General features: G+C 32.3%; 2 protein-coding genes across 2 annotated transcripts; both read left to right on the top strand.

Annotated features, from left to right (window-relative positions):
- The first annotated feature begins 6,517 nt into the window (after positions 1-6,517).
- LOC140881721 (bifunctional protein FolD 2-like) lies at positions 6,518-8,791 on the top strand. The gene is made up of 5 exons (XM_073287253.1): positions 6,518-6,750; positions 6,956-7,139; positions 7,768-7,925; positions 8,024-8,236; positions 8,378-8,791. The coding sequence occupies exons 1-5, from the start codon at positions 6,646-6,648 to the stop codon at positions 8,606-8,608; spliced, it is 891 nt and encodes a 296-aa protein (XP_073143354.1). The 5' UTR covers positions 6,518-6,645; the 3' UTR covers positions 8,609-8,791.
- Positions 8,792-17,552: 8,761 nt separating this feature from the next.
- On the top strand, positions 17,553-18,134 carry LOC140884712 (rapid alkalinization factor). The gene has a single exon (XM_073291556.1). The coding sequence runs from the start codon at positions 17,678-17,680 to the stop codon at positions 18,029-18,031; it is 354 nt and encodes a 117-aa protein (XP_073147657.1). The 5' UTR covers positions 17,553-17,677; the 3' UTR covers positions 18,032-18,134.
- Positions 18,135-19,033: the final 899 nt, after the last annotated feature.

Genomic DNA, 19,033 nt, shown 5'->3' with positions numbered 1-19,033 from the left:
ATAACTTATCTCATTCGTAACACCTCTCGCGAGTTGAGAATAATTCAAGATCTTTAGGTTAACACGCGCATCATTTTGAGTAGTTGGTACCAAAAGATTGAGAAAAACAATGAGGGGACATTTGCCAGAAGTGGATAACATTTTCAATTATGGTGTGTGATAGGTGTTAGACGGTCGCACCTGTTTTATAAGATTAGGACAATTGAACAGGTGGTTATGAACATGAAGGCGTAAATAAAATATTGATTACAACTATTAAATAATTTGCCAAAACTTCTTGGTCCAACTTTTGCATTTAGTATGTCACACATAAAAAGCTACTTGGCACTTTCTAGTACCAAAAAATTAAAATGTTTGATATTGACAAAAAAGCTACTTGGCATTTTCTAGTACGAAAAAAAGTAAAATGTTTGATATAGGCGGGGGTGGATCTACAGCTCAGTTGGTAAAGTCTTTTCAAATTTTGAAAACGAACGGTGCACAGCATAGTTGGCAAAGTCTTTTTTATTTTTGAAAAAATGCATATCATTTATCTTTCTTTACGAGTTAGTTTATGTTATGTCGGGAGTGTTTATCCCTTTATTTTAATACTATTAGATCATATGGATTCTTTATAATTTATAAAAAATGACAATTCTGTGGATCAGCAGCCCACAGTGAGCCCAACAAACCAAATATTATATATACAAGTCTAGGCTTCACGGATTCAGGGTATAACAACTTGATGTATGCATGTACGCACTCTGTCAATTTTATTGAACTTTAACTTGTGAATTTAAGGTTAACAACAAGTGTTGTAAGGAATATTGAGATGGAAAAAAAAAAAGACTTCGAAATGAATATCATTGTTGAATTTATGTGATGAAAAAAGAAATTGAATTTGTAAATGAAATTTGGGCTTTTCATATCATTAAAATTAACTAATTTGGGTTTTTCATATAATTGTTTTTCAATTAAAGTTGCTAACGAATCAAATGATAAATATCAAAATAAATAGGGGTGATTGTAAAATTTAAAAAAAAGGTCTTACCAAACCTACCATTTTCGTCAACCATTCAATTATTTATTTTGCATCATTTTGCTATCGGAAATCAATTCATACTTATTTTTCGATTGTAGATCAGATATATTTCTATCAAATTGTGTTTTGATTTCGGGTTTTGTACGTGTTGTTATTCGTCATTTTTTCGACGTTTTTCCATGGACTAACATGACTTGTTTATGTTCATGTGTAGCTTGTGTTCGAATCTTAGACATATTATTTTTGGTTGTCGATTAGCCGGTGTCTTTTTGTTACTTTATTAATTATATTGTATCATCGCCTACACTGAACCAAGATCCTGGCTCCGCCCAGTGGATAATCAAAAGATTAACATTTGACCACATCATCATAGGGGAAATATACTCAAGGTATAGCATAGAATAATCCTTTTTTACATACTTAGTTGACAAAATGCATATCATTTACCCTTCTTTACATTTTTTACATTTTTTATTCGTAGTTTTCTTGTGATATTTTTTTTATTTATGTGCTATGCTTAGAACTTAGGCTGCGTTTATTTGTCTTGATAAATGAAAGATTACATAATTAATACCGACTAATTTTATGTTTACTTGCAAAATTGAAAATGAGTATAAATCTTTCGGCTTATTAATGATAGGTTTCACCATGATTTTTAGTCCTAAATTTTTCATGGAATTATAAATTTTTACAAGGTGAGAGTTAAAAACTTTTAATCCATCCAATTAAACATATTATTATTTATCCATAATCACTCTATATCATATCAAATTATCTTAATAATCATATTTTAATCTATCATTGCTCAATTCCATCATTTAAAGTACGTAAACCAGCCTTAATGTATAGAATATAATTTTATGGGCATTAAAAACTGATTCTTGTGATTTGATTTTGGTGTCTAGTGGAGAGGAAGGCATTGATGTTGAGAGAGTGAATAGAGAGAGCGAGTTGCATTTTGAGGTGTAAAGTGGGTTATCTGAATATTTCCGAGAGACGAGAGATGCAAAGTCTATGCAGATACTTTGCCGGCATGTTTGAAGTTATTTATTTATAATTTATGTATTAATAATTTTATCCAATTTCACGTTTTTTTATTATATTATTTATTTATTTTTCAATTACTTATGTCACATTAATCAAATCATTAATTATTTATTTTATATCAATCAAATTATTAAATTTAAATTATTATATTATCCTTTAAATAATATTATTTATATTATTATTAATTATTAAAAGAATAAAATAGTAATTTATTATTTTTATATAAAATATAACCAATCAAATCAAACAAACCATAATCTATCAATCAAATCAAATCTTATATTAACTATTTTTTTTATTTATTTTTTATTACAATATATTACTTATCTCTATATTATTTATCTTATCATCCACTCCAAACGGACCCTTACGCGGATTTACGGATTCTTCTCGAGATATTCGAAGAGGGCAAACAAAATATTGAGGTATGCCTAGATTATTATTTTTTTTTTTTTCAGGTGGCTAGGAAAAAGTACTTGTTTTAAGGTATGATCTTGTTTAGATTTAACTCATGTTGCTTTTGGTGAAGTTTGTTGTGATAATGACAGCTTATTTTTCTAGCTCGTGTGGATTTGAAATATTAGCTTCGCCATTGTAACAAATATTAAGTTTTGTGAATATTTAAATAATAATATTTTTATTCAGTTTATTATGTTAAATATTGATTTTTTTGTTATAATTTGTTGATTACGTTATTATAATTTATTTGTGTATTATGATATTAAATTTTTTGGTTAATCATGCATGTTAGTATAGTTTAATTGTGTATTATGATAATAATATTTTTGCAATTTCAATTATTATATAGTTATTTTTTCGTTATTATTAATATTTATGTAGTTCTTATAAAATATAGTATATATTAAAAAAATGATTGGAATTATTTTAGTATTATTTTATTATTATTATTATTATTATTATTATTATTATTTTTATTATTATTATTATTGTTGTTGTTATTATTTGAAACAAATAAATGAATAATCAATGTGTTTAGTATTTAATATTTTATTGTATTTTTATTATTTTTCTAAATAACAAGAAAATTATTATTATTATTATCTTTATAATAATAATTATTATTATTTAATTAATATAAAATTTATTATTGTGATTCTTAAATATTTTATCATCATCATTACTTAGAACAAATAATGTAAAATAAAGATTAAAATTAAATATATTATTTTTTTAACTTTTTACGATAGTAGTAAGAAAACTATTACTGGCATTATCATTATTATAATAATTATATTTTTTTAGTTTTTTAATTAGCATAAAATTTATTATTCTTATTGTTAATATAATTAATGAGATTATTAGTATTATATTTAACGAATAAATCCTTAATGAGATTACTATTAAATCTGTTTTTGTTCTTATTTTTATTGTTGTGGTGTGATTGTTTTTTTATAATCATGAACAAATTTCAATTCCTAGTTTATTTTTCTTTTATTTTGACTGACGAAAATGATGATAAAATTTAAAATTTCATAATTAATTAATATTATATAGAACAAATTTATTTTTTTAAAAAAAATTACTTAGTTATTATTTTTTAATAATGGCGTGGCAACAAATACTTTTTCTTGTCACGTCTTCTCGAAGGTGTGACTTCATTTTTAACACGCCCACCACATGAGCGTGTTACGATAGAAATTGAAGAATTTCTAAGATACATTAATCGTGAAAATTTTTAATGATTGTACGGTAAACAGTTAAAAAACCCAAATTGGTATTAATGTTCCCAACAAGAAGCACTATTAACACAAACTACCGACAAGTCGGTGTGGGAAAAATGACTGGTCATCTTATTCTAAAAAATGAACATTTGGAGTGTAAAGTGTGTGAAGTTTACAAGACAACAGGCAGAGATGGAGTTAGGATTTTTATGTGAGAGGGGCGAATTTAGTATTATATAATTATTGATTATTAAAAAATTTAAAATATATGTAATACATAATAATATAAATAAATAATTTTTTACTTGTATCATTGAGAAAAAGTTAAATTTTGCAAAAAAAAAACAACTATTTTAAAGTTTTTCAATATTAGCTTCAAAAAAAAAGTTTTTCAATATTTAAAATACAAAAATTAAAATTTTAATCACTGCAAAGAAAATATTTAACATCTATACTATATTATAATACTTGATGGGTATATAATAACCGTATTTGGTATGACAAGAGGACACCATGTTTTTTTTTTCATTTTACCCTCACTTTAACTATTTTCTCACGTTTTACCTTCATCTCCCTATTTCATTCTCTCTCCCACCCTCCCATGTCTCCACAACAACTTTTTTCCACTCTCCCACATTCTCATGTCTCCATAACAACTTTTTCCCACAAAGTAGAAAAAAATTCAATCCTCCAATAGAGCCAAAATATCAAGCAAAGATAGTAAGTTTCTTCTCCAATGCAAGGGTGTGTTGCTACTGTTTTTCTTTTTTCTTTTCCATATCTCAGTCAAATTTTTATGCTTCATTATAGTGCATTTTTTCGATTTCGTATCATCTATCTAATTTTTTTCTACAATTGATACTATCACATTTTATTAGTTACACACGCATAGCGTGTGCCACTGTAGCTAGTATAGATTAAAAATTTAAATAATATATAAATTTTTTTTTATTTACATGTAGTCATGTATATTATATTTGATAAATTTTTATACTCGATTTTTTTATACAATTTCAAACTAAGTATTGATTAAATTTATTATGAAATTTTGAACAAAATATGCATAAGTGTAATATCAATGAATAGATGTTAAAACATAAATCTTCTAATTCATTTAATAAACTCATGTTTAATTACAATTTTAACACCTAAAAATTCATGCTCCATGAAAACTGAAATAGTTAAATTAATCTAATTAATATATCTATGACATACTAACACATTATTTTTCAGTTTTGTAGAATAGTAATTATAATTTTAGTAGCTTGATACATTCAAAATTTGATGATTGTACAAAAAGTCAAATTAAAAAATATAAATGTTTATTTATATGTAACTGTTTTTTATTTGTTAAATCATCGAATACATTTAATTTGTTCAATAATTTTGCAATTAAATGTAATTCATATTATGTGAATTTTTGTATCAAAGTTTATTTTAGCGGCATTAATGAAAAATATACATTTATCTAACAAATATAAAGAAATCTCATTTTTAATTGTTGTTTATTTAATTAATTATATCATAATATATTATATACAAAAAAATTTTTGAGACAGGTGACCTAACAATGAGTAGAATCGGTAGAACCTGGCTCTGATATCAAGTTAATATTGTGGACTTGGACATAACTTAACGTCAAAAGGTAGATCAAAGAGGTAGAGGTTGTCCAAGTCCATATATACATCTCTCAGAAATTTTATCCAACCGATGTGGGACAACGAACACACCCCCTTATGCTCATTAATGAACATTTGGAGTGTGAAGTTTACAAGACAACGGATGACCCCAACTATTGGTGGTTCAATACATAAGGGTGGATATTTGCTTTGAATTCTGATATCATGTTAAGATTGTGAACTTGAATCTAACTCAACCTAAAAAATTAACTCAAGGATTGACCAAATCTATATACAAAACTCTCAAAAACTTTATTTAGTAGAAGTAAGACAACAGTAGGGATGACAATGGGTCGGGTCTAAATCCGGTCCCGCATTGAACCCCGCCCGGCGGGACGGGTCTAGATCCGACGAAGCGGTCAACATGGGATCCGGAAGGGTCCTGAGTTTGATCGGATCCGCCTCGCCAAAAATATATTAATGTATAAATATAAAATATATTTTTTTGAAAGTAAAATATATATGTATATATATTAATATTATATAATTATATTTTTATATTAAATAATCAATACTTTATTCATAATTTGAGTTTATAATATTTTTGGATTGAAATGATTTTAATATATTATGATATTTTTAATATGAAAATATATTATTATAATTTTTTTTGTTATTAATCATTAATTAAATAAAAAATGATACATTTTAACTTGTGAGAATATTTTTTGTCCTAAATATTATCAATATAAATCTGTGTTAATTTTTTTAACTTATTTAAATTTTTTATTTAATATAATTTAAATTATATTTAATTTAACAAATCCAATGAATCTAACCTGAATTGAATCCGTCTGGTTCACGGGACCGCGGGGAGGGTTCAAGGGGAGGCGGAGCAGGTATCGGGTTTGCCCAAACCTACCCCAAACCCGTCCCGTTGTCAACCCTAGACCCTAGTCAACAGTCTCGAGTTCTAACTATATCAGTACACCTGATTAAAAAAACAAAAACAAAAAAAAAATCATTTAATTACAAATTCGTTTGTTTTCTGGGCCTCCATCAGCATATGGGCGTAGAATGCTAGCCACCAAATCAAATTAACTAAATAAAAGTTAATTTTCGTTTTGCCAGGTCAAAGTACAACCTCCACAGCTTCTTGTACAGCAACGAAACACAAAATTTCCCGCCGCCGGTTTATATCCAGACACCATATCCATTCCGCTCCACCATTGTCCCGTTGCTAGCTGTTGTATGATTCATTCGTTCTGGCGAAACGATGTCGGATCACAGAGCCACCATAATTGATGGCAAAGTGATAGCCCAGACTATCCGATCGGAAATCTCCGCCGAAGTCCGCCGTCTCTCCCAAACTTATGGCAAGGTATGAAAAGAAAAACTCTGCTCGTGTTGTTGAATCCAATCGTCAATCGTTTTGCATTTCGTGCTGCTTTGCCGCAGTTACAAGTGATTAGGAATTGGAAAATTTGTAAATCTACCTGGTTACTAATCATTACTGTGCTTTTAACTGCTCATCTGTGCTCTTGCACCGATGGCGAATTGAATATTTTCGTGTTTGATGGTTTCAGGTGCCCGGATTGGCGGTTGTTATTGTGGGGCAAAGGAAGGATTCGCAGAGCTACGTGAATATGAAAAGGAAGGCGTGTGCTGAACTTGGAATCCGATCCTTTGATCTGGATCTGCCGGAGGACGTACCTGAGGCAGAATTAATCAGCAAAGTCCATGAGCTGAATGTGAATCCTGATGTTCATGGTTGGTCAGTTCTCCGAGCTTGTGTAGGCGTAGGCATTCAGATTTTTAAATCACTCTTTATCTGCTTGCATTGGTTGATCTAGCATCATGTGGACTTTGAAGCATTTAATGGGATTTCAAATGTTTAGTCTTTGAACTGTTTTTTTGTGTTTCTGAAATCCTAGGGGCCAATTTTATCAATTACAATGGTATATGAATTAATATTATATTTCGATTTGTTGATATGTGAATGTGCTGTTGCTGATCCTTTTCGCCATGTACCAATAGTAGCTTTATGATATATGGTGTAAGATAATCTCATGCTTACTTATACATTGTAGACTGTATTTTTGTTCGGTGCATCTCAGACATTGGTTTCATCTTTTCAGATCAATACAAAAATTATTTGGTTGCAAGTAAATTTTTACTTAGTGAAGCATTCCCATAAACACAAATGCTCCCTTAATTTAGTAGTGTTTTTGTGATCTTTTGTGCATCTGATTGTCACTTAATGGCTGTGAAATAGTTTTCATGGAATCTTATTGGGACGTGTCTGTGACATTTTATTTGTGAAGCTCGGAAATTTCTTGATTTGCTCTAGAAACAAGGGCAAAATGATTTAAGGATGGCCTTTGTCCTCGTTTGTCAGGCATATTGGTGCAGCTTCCTTTACCTAAACATATTAACGAGGAAAAAATTTTGATTGAAATATCCCTTGAGAAGGACGTGGATGGATTTCATCCTTTGAATATTGGCAAGTTAGCTATGAAAGGCAGAGATCCATTGTTTGTTCCTTGCACGCCAAAGGTAGTATAATCGAAGTATTCATATGGCATCACACTGTCACCCACTATTTCAAGATACCTCTTAACGTTTTACAAGAAATTTTGTTCCCGAGTGAACAGGGTTGCTTGGAACTTCTAACACGTAGTGGAGTTTCCGTCAAAGGAAAAAATGCTGTAGTCGTTGGTCGAAGTAACATAGTTGGCTTACCAGTTTCCATGCTTCTTCTAAAGGAAGATGCAACTGTTACCATAGTTCACTCCCGTACCAAGGAACCAGAGAGAATAATTCGTGAAGCTGACATCATCATTGCTGCAGCAGGACAAGCCGCGATGGTAAAAAGGCGCATCTATTGCCTTTTCACTGTTTTTCCCACTTATGTGCATGCAACTGATCTTTCTTGACCACCTCAGCTTTCTTTCAGTGTTATTAGTTATTTCAATTTTCTCTTACCCATCAAAATATTCAAATTTCAGATCAAGGGCAGCTGGATCAAACCAGGTGCTGCCGTTATTGATGTTGGAACAAATGCTGTGGATGACCCGACTAAAAAGTCTGGTTATAGGCTTGTGGGAGATGTGGACTTTCACGAAGCGTGTGAAGTAGCTGGATGCATTACGCCAGTTCCGGGTGGTGTTGGACCCATGACCGTTGCAATGCTACTGAAGAATACCTTGGACGGAGCCAAGCGAGTGATCGAGAGTTGAATTTTCTCAGCATTATTCATCAATACCTTTCACTCTCTTTTTCGCCTTTTAGCAGAAATTTATTTCCAGTTTAAGTCGTCTTTCGCATTAAGAAGCAATAATATCTTCGCTGTAACATCTGAAAAATCTTGTTATCTAAATTACCACTCAAGCAGCATATCAATAAATGGATTTTTTTTTTTCTTGGCATGAGTAAATGCATTATTTGAGGATCCATTTGTGTTAGTGTACATGAATGTCTCCATTTTCTGCTGCGGAGTAAATTTCTTTACAGTGTACTATAGTATTAATTTATGTTTTAGTTGCAATTATTTCACTATTCGGGTCTGTGATAGGTAGACTCCATTAAATAAAGAACTGAGTTTCACGATTACAGAGGCGTGAATCAAAATTCAACTCTGCCTCGTACTACCGGTTCATGATTTCGTTCTTTTATTATTGGCTTAAAATCACCTTATTAGCTTCTATTCTTCAAAGTCTTCTGTTCTATCTTCTTTAGCATATACGGAAATAAACAATTTTGTTTACTTACCTGCCAAACAATTTCAGTACTTCTTCTGGCAACTTCACCAACTTCTTGCTAAGTCCTGGAGTTGATATAAATTAAGCTGATTCTATGTTTATCGGAATATTCTTCTCTTGAACAACTAATCCAGCTTCTCAATTCAACCCCTTTCTAGATATAGCATATTCTGTATCTTTCTGAGTTGATGATCAATAGCTTTGGAGTTGTTCAACTAACATACTCCTCAGTGCAATCGGCTCAAAACCATACCTTAACACTGTTCTGTTCTATCTACGGTTCTGTTCTGTCTGAGGTTCTCATGCTATCTGCATAATCTGTCTTATTCAATAACATAAGCAATATATATGGCAGAGATTATAACATACAATGTCAGTATATCATACATATAATCTCATGCTTCTGAATAGAACACATACGTGCAATTTCTCATGCTTTTTCACATATTACATGCTTAAAACGAATTAACTTATTCTAATGAATTCACGAAATCAGGCATACATATCAACATATAAGCATGTAATTTTTATCTCAATAAAGCAAGTAGTGTTCAATCAAGCAATCATAGTCGCATAAAATTCTGTAAAGCAAGTAAAGCATACTCATGCCATACTATAAATGCATGCGACTCAATCTACCCCCGCTCAACTTCTAGCTTAGTCCAAGACTTTATGCTCTGATACCACCTGTTGTGGGGACCTCGGGTTGCTAATCTCATCTTAGGGCAATAAACGATTAATCAACAATTAATCATATAATAAAAGAATATTCAAACCAATTTTTTTTTCCAGAACCCCACGCGCGCCCGCGTCCCACTTCAGGCGCGCCCGCGCATAGGTTTCGGACCGAATCTGGTAAAATGATAAACATAACAGTTGTAGATCTTTGTCTTAGCTTTCCAATGCCACCAACCGCACCCTAATCGGAGTTTTCAGTAAAAAGTTATGCTTATTCTACCAAAACGGGTCGGTGCAGAAATTTACAAAAATTATCAAAGGCTACAACAAAGATCAAAGTTGCTAGGGCTATTTCAAATCTGAAAAATTGCATACATAATCTCAATATGTCCGAAGCATAAACACATGCATATCTAGACATAACAATAATCGCATACATGTTTCTAAGGTGCAATACAATAAACTCAATTCTAAGTTTTCTAAGCTCAAACTAAATCAACACCTTCTAACATGCATTTGACAGCAATGTATTCTTAGCCCGAAGTCACCACATGCTAATCTTTCTCAATCTTGAGCTATCCAAGCCACATCTGACTCGCTCATGCCCCAAACCTGATGCAATGCACATATACAAACAAAGCAACAGCCGGATAACTCCGGTGAGAATAAATCTCAGTATGAACAACACGCATATACATCATTTAAGCATGTAACTTATTCAATCATGAATGTCATATAATAACATAACATGCTAGAATTTATAAATGCATATTCTAAACCATAGAAATCTCTAGGTTAATGCATAAATGCAATGCATGTGCCAAGGAATAGGCTCTCAAATCTGATATCAATAAATCGTAGTTCTGGGATCCTGGGGAAATAAAATCTTTAACCGACCACCGACTCTCCCAATCGAGGTGGTGATAAATATCTTAATTCCCCTGAATTTGGTGCAACTATAGTGAGTCATCTAGCTCTATAAAATAAATCTATATTCCGTGCCATGAGTCATCTGATTCTGAAAGTAAATCTACATTCCATGCCACTCACTACAGTTCTCCAAACGTCATCTGCACTCTAGGCCATTCTGCCCTCTGTGCTTTTCAGGCTGGAGTTCAAGATGAATGCAACATGTTCTGTATGCATTAAATGCTATAAAACACCTTGAACACATCAATCATATAATCATATGAGCATATAATCACTCAACGATACCGATAAATCTGTTAGGATCACATGTAATACATAAAACATGTTCAATACATAAAATACTATAAATCAAAGAAGACAAGTAAACATTTACATAAATATTCTGGGAATTCAAGAAGATATCTATCTTGAATAATCTATCCCATTTATGTAAACGTAAACAATAACATATATTAAAACATGCATGTATGTGATTTTAGGCAACTCGATAATCAAAAACAATCTCGAGATATTCTGCCCATCTTATTAATGTCTATTCATACCTTTCCTTCTGAATAACATATCTGACACTCTTGCACTTCTTGATCAACTACAAGCTGCCCAAATCTGTCATCAAATTGTGCTTATTTCAATCTTTGCTAATTGAAGGTGTTCTTGATTCAATCTCAAACACTTCAAGTCATTCGAACTCGAACTCGTCGATTCAAATTCGATAATCTTCAATTCAAATCTGAAATAGATTATAACATATCTAAACATCAATTTTCAATCTGAATCGATGATTCTTTAAAGCTTATTCAGTTCAAATCTTGCTAATACAATCGGAATTCAAACCGACGTCACAACTATTCGAGTTCGATAAATCTTTCGATTCAAATATCATTATATCTTTATTCTAAACGTAATCTCATATTCAATTCATCCACAAGAAACTTGAAGATGAGCTCTAGACATTTAGAATGCATATCAATTCAAAACCTTGAACCGACGGCGTAACGGATCAAAACCGAAAATTCCAACAGCATAAACATCATCTTGTTAATCATTTAAGCTCAATATCATCACCAATTCATCCACTTATACACGTGACCAGCAGCTCTTAAAAATTCAGATTTTACAAAATTCTTCAAAAATTCAAAAACATGTCCAAACGACGATCTTTTCTCGATCCGTCTTAGATATGCTATCGTCGTATAGACTAGAACACGTTTATACAATCAAATCATAATTCTAACAACAACTTAAAATTCAAACATGGTAGAACTTCATAAAACTTACGTCAAAACGTAGCACTCGGAGCTGTGATCACAAATATATGCTTAATCGGAAATTCTATCGGGCGGATTGAATTTAATCGGGACTTGAAGGGACAAAAATGGTTTAACCCTTCGTTTTTTTTTTCTCTCTCGTTCAATTCTGAACATTCTGATTGTTTTGTCACGTTTTTATGGCCACTTGCATGACAATTGCATTTTGGTCCCTGAACTTTGGCCTAATTGCAATTCAGTCCCCGGACAAGCGATTTAATTCAATTTTAATCCTAAATAATTTAAGAATATTAGAATTCAAGTCTAAACTCTAAATATTCTCAAATTAAATATTTTCGAATTAAAATTAAATCATTTCGGACCTTATCGCATTTTAGTCCTTGAACTACTCAATATTTGCAAATGGTTCCTTGCTCGGATTTCATCCTCAAATTAAATCCTTGATATTTATAATCTTGGAATTACATCTTAAATTCCATAAATATCAATTGAAAATATTTTTAATCTTTTAATTTAAGAATTTCGGATATTAAAATCTTAAAATCCAAAAAACCCTCAAATTAAATATTTCTGACCCGAAATTGAAATCTCTAATTTCCATACATTCTTAAATTCATCTTTTCTCTCTTATTCGGAATTTAAATCTTAAATCCCGTAATTAAGAATTTAATATTTTCGGGCCTTACAATAGTTCCCAGGAGAAACTTGTTGAAAGTGAGCCCGAGTTGAGAAAGTATTTAGTCAGTCATGATAATCTTCTACATCCCCGACTCACATGGTTCCCAGGAATCTTTCCCTGGCCGGGCAATACAAGAAGATTAAGTCAATTGAGCATGGATCCTGTCCACCGACAATCATGCGACACGTTCTTTCCATGCTTACAAATCGTTGAGACCAAGACATAGGCTACGTCCCTGCATCATAGCCACACTAGCCACTACCCGATAATCCTGTGAGGATCAACGACCTTGATACTCTATAAATACCCCAAGCAGAGGTAAAAGCAAAGAGTTCAATTCATTTTCACGAAAAACACTTTATATTCATTTCCTTAAGCATTTTTTTCCTTTTTCGTGAGTATTTCACTGACTTAAGCGTCGGAGTGGCCACACTAAAAACCCTTCCGACACTCACTAACATTTTTTTCGTCTAAGTGTGTGTGTATGCGCAGACCATCCTACTCAAACTCACTATCTGTAGTAACCCAGATTCCATTTTAAGATAATAATATGTTAAACATGATTAAGGGTTAGTAATTAACCGATTCCGGAGTTTATTGGGCTTTTGAGTTTGGGCCGGATCGGAAGCTCCGAACCCAGATCGAAAGCTCCGATCCTAGCCACTTAGGAAGCTCAGCGGAAGCACCGAGATCGGAAGCTCCGATCCAGGAACGGAAGTTCCGATCTCCAGCTGCCAGCAATGCTCGATGACTCAGCCGCGAGTTTTGACAAGTGTCGAACGGAGGGCAGATCGGAAGCTCCGATCATCGGATCGGAAGTTCCGATCTTGGCGTGTCAAGCATGCACACAGTGAGCTGGATCGGAAGCTCCGATCTCGAAATTGGAAGTTCCGATCCTGGCCGGGAATTTTGCCTATAAATAGGGCTCGTTCGATTTCATTTTGAAATACGAATTCTCGAGTTTCCTTCTTCAGTTATATAGTGTGAGATATACACTTGAGGGCTCTATCGATTATAATAGAGGTTCTGGAATAACCAAGGTGTGGTTATAGTCATCCGGGACTAGCGAATCCAAAGGGCTAACTACGGACGAAGGTATGGTCCGGGAATCTATTTAAGTTTTGGAGTACTTATTAGCTTAGTTAAGGCTTATAGAATTTATGTAGTGATACGGTGAACTTTTGAATATAGGCTTGGAACCTAGGATCCTACTTTACTTGAACTAGCCTAGAGGTACGTATACATTGACTGAGATTGCCAGCGAGTATACATGTTTATATGTTGCATTTATTTGGCATTATTATATGGCATGATATATGTTTTACCGCTTTCTATATTCATATGTCATGTGCATATACACGTTGAGCCTATACCTTGTTATACCTGACTATAGAGCCGCTCAGCTCTATACTCGATAGTCTGTCACTGAGAGTACCGCGACGGCGGGGGCATTTATGTCTGTCTACTCTGGTGTACTAGACGAGTGTGGTTGCACCCAGAGGTTGATCCGCGCGGTGGCAGCACTCATGTGGCGCCGGTTCTGAGCATGATCTTTTAGATGACCCTGTACCAGTCATCATGTTGCATGCATTATATACATATGTTTACTCATGTCTATGTACTGGGCGTTAGTGCTCACGTCCTAGTTGTTATCTTGAACACCCTATTCCATGGGGCAGGTCGCAGGATGGACGGAGCTGGTAGTTCAAGGCAGGACTAGGGAGCAGGAGCCTTGAGGATTTTATATACAGCAGGATTCGATATAGCTGTATAATGTTTATTGTTTAAGTTTTCGATTTGGTTGTATCACTACAGATTTAAGCCTGGATTATGTTACTAAGCTGATAAGTAAATTATGGTTTTGTTTCCGCATGTTTTACTCTGTTAAGTTATTTTGCTGTATTAAGTTTAATGCATGCTATTAGTTGCCAGTTAGTAGGTGATACCATGTAGGGTCACTACATTATCCCTGGTCAAGAATACCCGTAGGGAATGACCTATTACACACGGAAAATTGCTCACTCATCTCACTCATTTTCCCAGGTAACATCAAATATGTAAAGAGCGGATTTGATATTTATGATATTATTTGTCTAAACAACAAAAATAAATTTAAATATATATATATTTGAAATACATCAACTCAAACACAACTAGATATCTCAATGAAGTAAAGTATAGCAAATGATGTATTTGTACATAGAGTCAGGGGCGAAGCCACCCTTGGGTTAGGGTAGGCTCCAGCCCTACCTATTTTTAATTTTTTTTTAATAGTTTAAAATTTTTTTAAAAAAAGAAATTCAGCCCCATATAAAAAAAATAAAAATAGAACACTCCATTAAAATTTTTGATTGATTTATTAGTCGTAGGTTTTGAAATTATGCGATTTTGAGATAAATTCGACAACTCTAAATTTTGTCGAATATTTAGTTACGATAATATTGATTTATGATACATATGAATTTTCAAGTTTGAATTTTTACCCTAAAAACTAATGTTGCAAAATTTAGGAAAAATAATCAATTGGTTGAAAATTGAAATATTGAGAATTATTGGCTTTGCAATTATTATTGAGATTGTATTGCGATTTTTCGAGTTAGAACAACTTAAATTCAATAATCATGAGATTTGAAAAATGACCGTTTGTTGTAAATTTTTGTGATGATTGAAATTTTCTAGTTACGTCTGTCAGAAAATGAAGAAAATAAAATTTAAAAGTTATTTTTAAACTGAAAGAGCGTATATCGACATATCAGGGGCTGAAATAAATTACAGTTTTGGGTGAGCAGAAAATATCCAATTCAATTTTGGAGCTGGTTCGATACGGTATACCGACTTTTTCAAAGAATACCGCATATCGTACCGAAAAGTTTGGTACCGAAAAAATCAATACCGATACCATACCGAAATTTTGGTATACCGAAATATCTTCATACCGTTCTTATCGAAAAATTTCGGTATACCGAAATTCGGTACGATATCGCTATAATACTGTCTATACCGACATTATTTAAAAAACAAACTCTTGTTTTTCACCATAAATTTATACCGTCTATACCAAATTAATTAATATTTAATTATATGTATATTAATTAATTTTTTAAAAATATGAATGTTGTTCGGTATTTCGGTAGAACTTTTCAAAAACGTATACCTATACCGATACCGAAAATTTCAGTACCGTATGAAGTTTTCGGTATACCAAAATTTTTTATATATAAGGTTTTTTTTGGGTACAGTATATGCGGTATTTTGGCATTTTGGTATTATTTCCCACCCCTAATCAAAATAACCTATCGACTTGAATTCATCTGAAAAATCGGTTCAGTTTATTCAGAAGTTCGGTTTTAAATTTTAAAAGTATTAGTTAGGTGCTTTGGTTTCGAATTTTAACATAATAGTTTTGTTTACTGAAAAAACCTAATATTTATTAAAAAAATTTAATATTGTTAAATTTTCTAATAAAATTTTATTGGACAATAAAACTAGACTTGAAAATATAATTTTTAATAAATAATTTAAATTTATATAATTCAACTTTTAACTAAAATTTTTGAAGTAGAACTTAATTTTTTTTAAAAAAAATTAAAAGATCGAGATTATTTAATTTGGTTACTAATCAAAATAATAAATTATTTTTTGATTAATTTTTTTGATCTTCATAGTAAAGTTCAATCGGTTCGTTTTATTGAAAAAAAATTAATTTGATTTTAGAAAATTCGGTTCGATTTTAACTGATTTTTTTTACATATATATATATTGATGAGTAGAATTGTCACGAATTACAAATCAAGTAAATCATAACGAGCAATTCTCAAACACCCAACAAAAAAGTGCAAAAAAAGAAATATAAAATTTTAACAAAGAGCGAGCCACTTCATTGGGTAGATTATTCTATGCTACACCTGAAGTACTTCTTCCTCCATGATGTGGTCAAATATCAACCATTGGATCATCAAGATGTCTTGTCAATTTTCATAAAAATATATGAGTCCCACATGATCTAATGATATTGAAATAGGGGGAGAAAAATACTCCCGGTGTAGTATAGACTAACCTTCGTTGGGTTGCCATGGAATACAAATATATTAATCATGTACAAGCTTTTGCAATTTGCCAATCGTTTTTAATGTAAATAAAGAAATCGGGTATGTAACTTTAAAACCTGTTCGAATCAAAAAAAAAAAAAAAAAAAAAAAAAATAGCTACGCAACCACTTGGCTATTCACGTACCAATTTTTTTTTAAAAATAAATTATTATTTTTTTGATATTTTTTTCCCGAAGAATATGACAAAGAAATAGCGAAAGCAAAAGTTGATTAAAAATTATGCCTTGAACAGCTCATAAAGTCATTTACCTTTTATTTTATTAATTCGTAGAATAGAATTGCATTAACGTGTTTGCCACCATTTTTCCTCTGTACTAATCTGAATCCGCGTGACACAATTCAAACCCAAAATTCATTATTTTATTTCTTTAACAATAATATAAAACAGTAGTCATTTTTTGCTGGTCAGAAAGATCTAAACATAATTTTTCTAATCATTATGTTCTTATTATGCATCAAATTAAATTTGCTCCAATCTTGAATCATCAACCAAATTCACACGACACTCACTATTCATAGAGTTTTTGGGGATTCATAAAGTATTCACATTTTAATATTGTTCCATTAATGGCTTTAAATTATTAACGCTACATTATAGTCTCATAAAAGTTATAGAACACATACAATTATATCTTTTTTTAAAAAAATAAAATTGTTCATTAAAAATTAAAGAAAACAGTGTTTTTGTAAACAAATAAAAGGGTTTTGTACGTTATTACATGACCACGTATATGTATAATATAAATTAATTAATAATTAAGATAGTTATTCGACTCAATACATTGTTAAGATACATGGAAAGTATATATAAATCTTCAGAGACAGTATCTTGGCACTTTCCTAATTTTCATCAGAAGAGTCCATTTGACAAAATTAAAACTCAATGGCCAAATCTACATTTCTCCTCCTCCTCTCCGCCGTGTTAGTATTCACCCTCCTCCATCGATCCGCCGATGCAGGCGGAGACGGCGACTTCAGCTGGATTCCGGTCAATAAGCCCGCTACCTGCCGAGGATCTATAGCTGAGTGCATGGCCGACAGCGGCGGCGAGTTCGAGATGGATTCGGAAGTCAATCGGCGTATTCTAGCAACCACAAAGTACATCAGCTACGGAGCGCTGCAGGCGAACAGAGTCCCATGCTCAAGGAGAGGCGCGTCGTACTACAACTGCCAGCCAGGTGCGCAAGCTAATCCATACACTCGATCGTGCTCCGCCGCCACGCAGTGCAGGAGTTAAAAGGGGTTCAGCGAGGCTATTCGAAACTGTATTTTTTTTGTAAGGGCTTTCTTCTACATATGTAAACTTTTCGGAGGCAGTAAATCATTCCATTCAATATTCAGCTTCTTTTGTTTAAGTGTGTGATTCATGTAATTTTGAGTACTGCAGATTATATTTTTTCGGAATAAAAATCATGGAAAAATTTTCCAGATCGATCAAGTTCCTATTATGTTTTGCCGATTTCGTTCAAAATACTTCCAATTAAGGTATGTCTCTCGCATATACAGACTTGCAACACCTATTAGCAAGTCTGTTGATACCGAAAAGATTGAAAAAACACTTGTAGATTAACGATAAAGAAACATCCTGTGAATGCAGATCGACGGAAGCACGTGATATAGATCTAAAATACCATTTGATAGGTATTGCTAGAGCTAGTATCTTGATCACGGACATAATTTACTCATGATACTTGAGAATTATTATAATACTCACAATAATTATACGACATAAAGAACCCTTTTGTTGGGAATAGGAGAGACATGGAGAAAGAAAAATTTTAGTGATTGATGTCTTGGTGTCACGTCTGCTTTGCTCATAAGTCCCTTTTATAAAGAGATCGAATCATATCAAATAAGATATATGATATGTATCAATAAGTATGTGATCGGTTAAATCTATGTGAATGAGATTAAGGTAGTGTTTGGAACAGCTTTTAGAAAGTGTTTTTCAGCTTTTCATTCACAAAAATTTGAAATTTGTGAAGAAAAAGCTGAGAAATACTTCCTAAAAGCTATCTTTCTAAGTCCAATACAAGTTTGCAGCACAAGCTTGGGGCACTGCTCAAAAGGCCCCAGAGGTGGTTCTATAACTGGCTTTTCATGTGCAGGGAGCTGGGTAAGATACGGCTTCAGATATCGTCAAAACTGCCACGCGCGAAAGAACTCTACAGTCTACACCAAGCATGACCCGGTAAGCGAGCATGATGGGGTCTCGGTTTTGCACTCGTAGAATCTGGCT

Source organism: Henckelia pumila, chromosome 2 (genome assembly GCF_033568475.1).
Source record: "Henckelia pumila isolate YLH828 chromosome 2, ASM3356847v2, whole genome shotgun sequence".
Classification (NCBI taxonomy): domain Eukaryota; kingdom Viridiplantae; phylum Streptophyta; class Magnoliopsida; order Lamiales; family Gesneriaceae; genus Henckelia; species Henckelia pumila.
Note: the sequence above shows the minus strand (reverse complement) of the source record. Positions and strands in the feature narration are given on the sequence as shown.

Coding starts and splice junctions, on each gene's coding strand:
- LOC140881721 (XM_073287253.1), top strand. CDS start 6,646: ATGTCGGATCACAGAGCCACCATAATTGATGGCAAAGTGATAGCCCAG. Junction 7,140..7,767: donor TGTGAATCCTGATGTTCATG/GTTGGTCAGTTC, acceptor CTCGTTTGTCAG/GCATATTGGTGCAGCTTCCT. Junction 7,926..8,023: donor TTGTTCCTTGCACGCCAAAG/GTAGTATAATCG, acceptor CCGAGTGAACAG/GGTTGCTTGGAACTTCTAAC.
- LOC140884712 (XM_073291556.1), top strand. CDS start 17,678: ATGGCCAAATCTACATTTCTCCTCCTCCTCTCCGCCGTGTTAGTATTC.